We start from the raw sequence: 8,284 nt of genomic DNA, 5'->3' as shown, positions 1-8,284 counted from the left end.
AGACACGTTCCACTGGAAACCGACCGCCAAGTCCTGCCGGCGCCGAAAACCCGCACTTCCGGCGTCCCGCCCCGCCCCATGCTCACTCCCCATTGGTCCCTCACTTGACCACGCCCCGCCCACGGGCAGTCTCCTCCCACTGTCCCCTTCCCCTTTCACCTCACCTTCTGGGTCTCCAAAAGGCTTCAGACCCCGCCCACCGAGGGTTGGGAAAAGCGCTCCGCCATGGCCCGCAATTATTGGTGACTATTGTCTGTCCATTAGAAGAGAGGCGGTGGCGGATTGGCTGAGGGAAAGCAGTTGGGCGGGAAGGCAGCCACAGAGTCTGCGCCGTGGCCTGTGCCCCGGTCGGGGGGAGGGGGTTGCAGCGGCATCTGCGCATGCCCGGTGCGTGCGCAGGGCCGACGGCGGCGGCAGTCATGGCGGTTCGGTGCGTGAGGTTGGCGCGGCGCAGCCTCCCGGCCTTGGCGTTGTCTCTGAGGTGAGGGCGCCCGGCGCCTCGGCTGAGAAGGGGCGCGGTCCTCGGTGCCGCTGCCGGGCCCGCCGCCTCCCGCTCCGACTCGGCGAGGCCGCCCCGGGGCCTCCTGGGCTCCCCGGAGCGGGCGTCGTGGGCGGCAGTTCCCGGCGGGGCGTGCACCACCGCCCGGGGTGCCCTGCGGGGCTGCTGTGCGGCTGGGCCGCTCTGCGGCGGGGCCGGGGTCCGAGGGAGCGGGGCCGCGCTGCCCCGGGCGCGGGCGGGAAGCGGGGGCCGAGGGCCGGGCGCCGGGCGCGGGCCGTCGGCGCGGACAGCCTGCTGGAGCCGAGTTCCCGGCCGGCCCGCTCCGCTCCCCGTGTCCGTCTGCTGTCTTCTCTCGAGCCCGCGGCTCCCGCTCTTCGGAAGGCCTCCTCCTGCGTCGGTGGGGCGGGACCCAGTCTCTGCTCTGTTGGAGGAGCTGCCCAGAGCCGAGTTAGTGCGGAGCAGCCGCTCGGGCCGCCGGCGCGCGGAGCTGGCAGGCCGGTCTCTGCCTGCAGGGGTCGCTGGCCGCGTGGAGGGGCGCCGGGCGGTGACGCGGGGCGAGGTGTGATCGCAGCCTGGGAAGTTACGTGCAGGGAGATCCGGGGACAGAGCAGGGACCGCCCGGAATACCTGAGTGAAGAAACTTTTCGCTCGAGTAGTTTGGGGGTTTGTATCTGGAATTGGTTCCCGGGAAAGTGATCCCCAAGTCAGCATTAATTTCTGCCTCTGAGAACTGGTTTCGCGGAAGGAGGCTCCGGTGGGGGAGGCAGGAGAGCTGAATGGTGGTCCTCGCTCTTGGAAGAGCCCAGCTCTCTGAGACTCAGTTTCCCGCCCCGCCCCGGCCCTGGTGCGTCCCTCTCCACGCTTGTGCTGCTGCCCAGCGCTCTGCTGGCTGCGCTTGGGAAAGGGGTCTGCGGGCAGGCTGTGTCAGGACGACGGGGACGGAAGACGGGTCACGACAGCACGCTCCGTGTTTACCTTACTCGCCTTTTTAAGTCACCGAGCTCCGCACCCCTGCAGCATCACACTGGTGGCTCCGCTGCTCCTCTCCACAGGCCCAAGACTGGTGACAGGGTTTCTGGTTTGGTTTGTCTTGACAAAAATGGGGTCATGTTTCTCTAAACTGCGTTTCCTGCTGCACAGCACACTTGTAGTGTAGCCGGGAGATGACAGTTCACACGTTCTTTTGGTAGCTGCACAATATTTCAGACGACAGAAGCAACAGCTCATTCAGTCATTACCTCCTTGCTGCTGAGCATTCTGTTTCCGGCTGTCACTGGACGGTGCTGCCATGAGCACCCTTGTGCGTGCACTCTGCGTACTAACAGCTCTTCTGTTCCTCGAGGCACTTTTCTTTAATCTGGGAAGAAAAGTAAGCACAGTTTATTTTCAGATTGGACGATGACATAGTTAAGAAGAGCTCCACTGGCCCTGGTGAAGAAATAAGACTATTCTATCATTCAGTAATGGCTTTGCGACCTTGGGCTTATCGCCTAACCTTTTCCATGTGGGGATCAGATCGGATAATATTGTCAGTCACTTCCAGGGTTAGCTTTGGTCCTCGCTGTGTTTCCCCTGGACATACCCCCGTGGTTTTCTACCTCCACACCTTTGCCAGGCAGTTCCCTCTTCCCGGGTGGGTCTGTCTGGCCCACTCCTAACTCCTTAAGAGTAACTCCTGCCTGTCCTGCAGAGCCCCTCTGCCACAGCCTTCAGGGTCTTCCATTTCCCCAAAGCTGGAAACCTGCGCTGAGCCTCCCAGAGCACGGTTCCTCTCTATTGCTTTTAAACCCAAGAATATAGCTTTCTGTGTGTAGATATCTGTTTTGCATGATGGTAAGTACCCCGTGGGCGAGATCTCTGCTCAGTGGGTCTGTGTAATCAGCATCGGCCCGGGGCTTCGCCTTTAATAGGAGCTACTCCATAAAGATGTGGTGGGGTCTGGATGCCCGTATCTCAGAGGCAGGAGTTGAGAATGGCGAGGAGAGGAGGTTAGTTCTGTAGCCTTGGTGCGCTGACGATAGTTTAGGCGTGTATTGCAGAAGATTTTCTATGAATGAGCAGCTTCTACACGTTGTATACAATTTGCCCTTACTAGACTAAGATAAATCCTTTCTCCCTCACGAGCCAATAGCAAATAGTTTTAAGTTGTCTCAGATTTCTAATATCCTCCATCTGACTTTAACAAGGAAAAACACACATAGTCTTAATTTCTTGCATGTGGGCTTTTCTTCAGGCCATCTCCCCGGCTCTTGTGCACAGCGACTAAACAAAAGAACAATGGCCAGAACTTGGAAGAGGATGTGGGTCACAACGAACAGAAGACAGATCCTCCCTCTACAGAGAAGATGCTCATGGAAGAGAAGGTCAGGTTAGAGGAGCAGCTGAAGGAGACGATGGTAAGGCCACACAGGCTCGAGTGGGGAAACGTGTGGTGAACTCCAGGTTCTTTGGAGGATGTCTGTCCAGCCTCCGTGCTTTATTGACAACAGAGACCGAGGCCAGAGGAATTCAGTCGTTTGTCTAAGGATTATGGTTGGGTCCTATAGCAAATTACTGCTGAAGAAGGGAGTAGAACCCAAATCGTGTGTGGCTCAGGTTCTGTCATGGGAATCATCTCTACGCACTACACTGTATATTGAATTAAGACTTGCAGTGGTCTTTGTAGATGAGGACCGCTCCGTGTGGCTGTTTAAGCTGGGCCTTAGGGAAGGTCAAGGGTTGGGGCCAGGGGTGTGGTTATGTGATGCTGGCTTGTGCGGAGGTAGGAGTAGTGACGCGGGTGGTTACTCTGTGTGAAAAAGCGTAGGTGGCACAAGTGAAATTCTGTGAGGACTTAAGAACGGCACCGTCAAACCCTCACTCTGTGCTGGCACTGTTCTGACCTCTTCATCTGTAGTAATCCTCACGACAGCCCAGTGAGCCAGCTGTTAATCTCCCTGTTGATGAAGCAACTGAGGCCCAGAGAGGTTGAGTAAACTTCTTAAGGTCATCTAGCTGCTGAGCGGCAGAGCTAGGGTTTGAGTCTTGGAGGCCTTGCTCTCAGCACTGCACTATAATCACCTGGGAGACAAATGGAGTGTGGAGCCCCCCCCCCGGAGTAATTTAGTTAAAAATAGAAATGCTCAGATGAGTGCGATTACAGGAAAAGCAGAGTGAGAAATGAGGAAGGTACCAGAATTCAGATGATTATTACACAATAAGTGTTTGAACTGAGCTACATCTGGGCAACGTGAAAAAGAGCAGAAGTTCGTTGATGGGCTTTTCTCTCTCTGGTGGGATAGAGGCCTGGACTGTCGACCCAGGCTCGCTGTTCTCAACTTCTCGGGGTAGGAACCGAGGTGGGTTAGCCCCTCCTAGGGCTCTAGGCTTCCCTCAAGTTGGAAATTCTGCTGAGGAAGTGAATGGTCCTTCCTTGAGGGGTGACGAGACTATCAGAACCACGAGAAAGTAGAAATGTTTTCTTGTCCTTTCCGCGGCTGTGTGCTTGAGTGAGGATGGCCTTGGGGCTGTATAAATATGTGACACCTTGACATCTTATTCCCTACTTGTTGGAAATAGTGACACAGTTGTAACTTATTTCTCTGTATTAAGCTGCACTGTCTGTAGTCCAAAATAACAGATGTTACTTGTATTTTGGCTTGGAGTTTATGTCAGATTTGCTTTCCTATGTTTTGTTTCTTTTTTTTTTAGGAAAAATATAAGCGAGCTCTGGCAGATACTGAGAACTTGCGGCAGAGGAGCCAAAAATTGGTGGAGGAGGCAAAATTATATGGTAACTTTAAATGTTATATGATGTTGATCCTGGAAAAATACCGGGCGGGGAAGGTGGGGGTGGGGTGCGAACGCGATTATCAAACAGCAGGATGGAGCAGGTGGGCAGCGCGAGCCCGCTGGCTGCATTCCTCCCGTTTTTAAGATGGGTCAGTGGCACAGTTGTCTGTAAGGAGCCAGAATTGCGCCGTGACTAGCATTGAGGCTGGTTAGCGTAATTCTGTCAGTGAGGAGTGTGTTTACTGCTCTTCACACGGTCTTCCACATGAAGGTGTGAACCTGCAGACACTTCTAGCAGGTCAGCCTCTCTGCTGCTCACTTCCTAAGCCATACCAGCAATAACAGTGACATCACTTAAGATCTCCGAAAATGCTGTCGGCATTGTCGCCTTTGGATATATTTGTCACTGTGCTTCCCATTTTACAGTCGAGATCATTGAGGCTTAAATGACTTGTCTCTCATCACAAAGCTAGTAGCTACCGGCACCGGCGCCAAGGCCAGTGCTCCTGACTCCATCTCTGCTTGTGGTGTTTACTAAACATAAGGCTACCATTTGAGTACTTAGGGAACTGTCAGGCGGGCATTATTGCCCCGAGTTATAGTGAAGACCCTGAGGCTCACCGGGCGGGGGTAAATACTTTGCACGAGGACGAACTGGGTCTGTGGCCAAGTGGGAACCAAGGTGAACATCTTGTGAAGCCGCCACATTCAACACAGATAACAAACATCTGGAAACACTTTTGGTTCCTGGATGCTATCGCCTCAACTCCGGGTTTTCTGCCTCTTTCTGGTAATGCCCTCGTTGGCTCCTTGTCTGTCTGACCTCCAAATATCTGGGTGCTTGAGGGCTCGGGGCCAGGCCTCCCCTCTCCTCACTGTGCTCCCAGATGATTTGCCCTCTCTGATGGGTCTAAATGGCGTCCATACCCAGGTTCTCTTTTCAGCTCAGACATCTCTTCGGAGTTCTAGTCCCACACGTCCTATTATTTACTTGGCATCTTTACCTGGATGTCTCACAGGTATTTGAAACTTAATTGCTTCCTCTCTACTCATTTTAGTAAGGGATACCTGTTATCCACCCAGGTGCTTAGGTCAGTAATCTGAAGTTATCCTTTTGTCTCGCTCAGCCCCACATCCATCCCATCCAGTGAGTGGTGAGTGGCTGATCTCTTCCTTCATCCACTTCCCTCTGCTGCTGCCAAGCGGGTCCAAGCCAGCTTCAGCTCTTGCATCCCTGCCCCACACCCCAGGCCAAAGTGATTTTAAAGGACAGTTTGACACATCCCACCTTCACCCATTTCCACTGCCCCATCTAGAACCCTCAGCTACTCTGTGGGTCTGCCTCTTCCCTGTGGCCTGCCTGCCCCTCTGTTCCTTGAATGCTTGGATAGCTCCTAACTCTTCAGGCCTTGGTTCCCAGAACCCTCCCCTGGCTCTCCCGTCTAAGCGAAGGCCCTTATAAACACATGGTGTACAATCCTCTCCGCATTCACAAATGCTCCTTCACCTAAGTGTGTGATTTGTAATTGTGTTGTCACTTGTGTGATTAGACATGGATGACTTACACTCCATGAGGAGCAGACAGTTCCCTAGCAACTGGCACCAGTGTTAACCCATAGTAGATGCTCATGTTTTTATTGGATAGGTTGAAATTTTTTAATTTCAGGAGGGTCAAAATATCGTGAAAGGGAGTAAAGTTTTAAACAAGCGTTGCCTCCTACAAAGTGGAGTCTTTGAAACTTGTGAAGACTCAACGAGGCCCCGCTAGTGCCCTTGAGACAGTACTTGCTGCGCTGCTGGGGCCTGGGGCACAGATGCCAGCTCGAGCGCTTGTCATCCCTCACTTCCGTTCAGCATCTAAAGCGTTTTCCTGAAGCCTCAAACCCTCTAAATTTTGTAATACACTGCCTTGAATTTTGAATGACTTTCTAGTACGTTATTTCTTCTGTTGGACTGAGGATAACGCAGGTTAAAGTTAAGGCTTGGGGTGTGTCTTAGCAACTTACCCCCCAGTGCCTAATAACTGCTGGCATTTATTGAGTACTCACGGTGTGCCGGGCACTCGAAGGTGTATAACCTTTCGATCATAACCACACCGTGTGTCAGGTGCTGTCGTGATCCTCGCTTTATAACTGAAGGAGCTGAGACCCAGCGAGATTGACCAAGATCCCACAGCAGTTAAGTAACAGCCGGGGATGGGCCCCAGGCTCCGTGCTCGGTGGCTCCCGTGCCGCGGCTGCGCCCCCTCCTGCAGCCTGCCGCCTTCCGCCGGGTAGCCGTCACATCCGCGGGGATGACGCGCTCTCCTGAGTTTGCAGTTTCTCAGGCTGGAGCAGGATTGCTGTGTGAGGCGGTTCTGCACATTTTCAGCTGCCTGTTTTCATACCTAATTATTCTTGTCACAAGTTTTTTGTTTGAATCTGTTGAAATTCTAGGGTGAACGAATGATTTGAAAAGTTACCATTAAACAGCCTGTGCACAAAGTACGCAGGGCGTCCGCTTCTGAAGTGCCTCCCGCAGTTGACGTGGAATGCGAGTGATGCTCTTCTTTACCTTCATTTAGGCATCCAGGGCTTCTGCAAGGACTTGTTAGAGGTTGCAGACATTTTGGAGAAGGCGACACAGTGTGTTCCCAAAGAAGAGATTAAAGATGACAACCCTCACCTGAAGAACCTCTACGAGGGGCTCGTGATGACCGAGGTCCAGATCCAGAAGGTGTTCACGAAGCACGGCTTGCTCAGGCTGAACCCGCTGGGGGCCAAGTTCGACCCTTACGAACACGAGGCCTTGTTCCACACCCCGGTGGAGGGGAAAGAGCCGGGCACGGTGGCGCTAGTTAACAAAGTGGGGTACAAGCTGCACGGGCGCACCCTGAGACCCGCCCTGGTGGGGGTGGTGAAGGAAGCGTAGCCGCCTCTGCAGGGTTCTAGTGGGTTTTTGGTAATCTCTTGCTATAACGCTTAAAGGCTGGTTCGTCCTTTCTTGTCTGTGAATATGTGACCTCCTCCGAAACCTTTTGGGAAAGCTGTAGTAACCAGTGGGATAAACAGAAAATAAGCCAGTTGCACAGTTGCGTTAATGAACTCTTAATTCAGGAGTCTGTTGATTTTCAATACACGTTGAATAGTTCCACACGCTTACAGGACAGGCCGACGGGACACTGCCGGACCCTCGAGTATCATGAATAATGCTGTACCTGCTCAGACTCTGCTGACGTCTGAGCATCTGAAATGAATGAAAGGTCTTCGGGAAGCCTGCCGTTTGGCTGGCTGGCTGGCTGCGCCCAGCTGCAGCCTGTGTCTCTGTATCTCCCGGTAGCATGCGGGTTTCCGGGACCCTTGGCCCATCACAGTTCATCCATCGAAGGAAAGGCGCGCGTGTAAACCTTGCTCAGAAAGATTTGATGGTGCCCCCCTTGGTGGAGAACACATGTGAGTTCATTTACAATTAATTAGTTACTAGCTAGCTGCTAGAAATGATCAACTTCTGGCTTTTCTTTGAGATGTGAAATGAGGACATGAACCTTAACAGTTCTCACCTCCTTATTTTGCCAGTAACTGAATTTGACAAAATCAGTTACTTTTGCCTTGTCATGTTCACGTATTTGTAGAAATGTTTAAATCTATACTCAACTAGTTACTGATGACCTGAAGGTATTTTCCCTAGTGAGATGGACTTTCTCAAAATCTGAGGACTGCACGCTTGGTATAATTTAAATGTTAAATGTTTAATTTTTAAATTTTATTTAAGAGGATTAAAGCCCTCATGTTTATTTTCCTACATCCTGGTACCTCCTTTGTGTACTTCGGTGGAGATGCGTACTGAGGAGAGCATGAAAGCTTTCCTGTTCTCTGCTCAGATCCCGAAGCTGTGTACTTGACACGCACAGGCAGCACGCATCAGCTTCCGTGCCAGAAGGGAGAGCGGCCCCCCTCTAGTGCACTCGCAGGCTGGCCTCTGACGGGGCCTCCGCGGGCAGAAGTGTCTGCCCACAGACCATGGAGGGGACCGCAG

General features: G+C 52.9%; 1 protein-coding gene across 1 annotated transcript; it reads left to right on the top strand.

Annotated features, from left to right (window-relative positions):
• Positions 1-324: 324 nt before the first annotated feature.
• GRPEL1 (GrpE like 1, mitochondrial) lies at positions 325-8,050 on the top strand. The gene is made up of 4 exons (XM_044767878.2): positions 325-481; positions 2,733-2,895; positions 4,190-4,271; positions 6,834-8,050. Exons 1-4 carry the CDS (start codon positions 381-383, stop codon positions 7,178-7,180), a joined length of 693 nt encoding a protein of 230 aa, XP_044623813.1. The 5' UTR covers positions 325-380; the 3' UTR covers positions 7,181-8,050.
• The last annotated feature ends 234 nt before the right edge of the window (positions 8,051-8,284 follow it).

Source organism: Equus asinus, chromosome 3 (assembly GCF_041296235.1).
Source record: "Equus asinus isolate D_3611 breed Donkey chromosome 3, EquAss-T2T_v2, whole genome shotgun sequence".
NCBI classification, from domain to species: Eukaryota; Metazoa; Chordata; class Mammalia; order Perissodactyla; family Equidae; genus Equus; species Equus asinus.
This window is presented reverse-complemented; position numbering and strand designations above follow the sequence as displayed.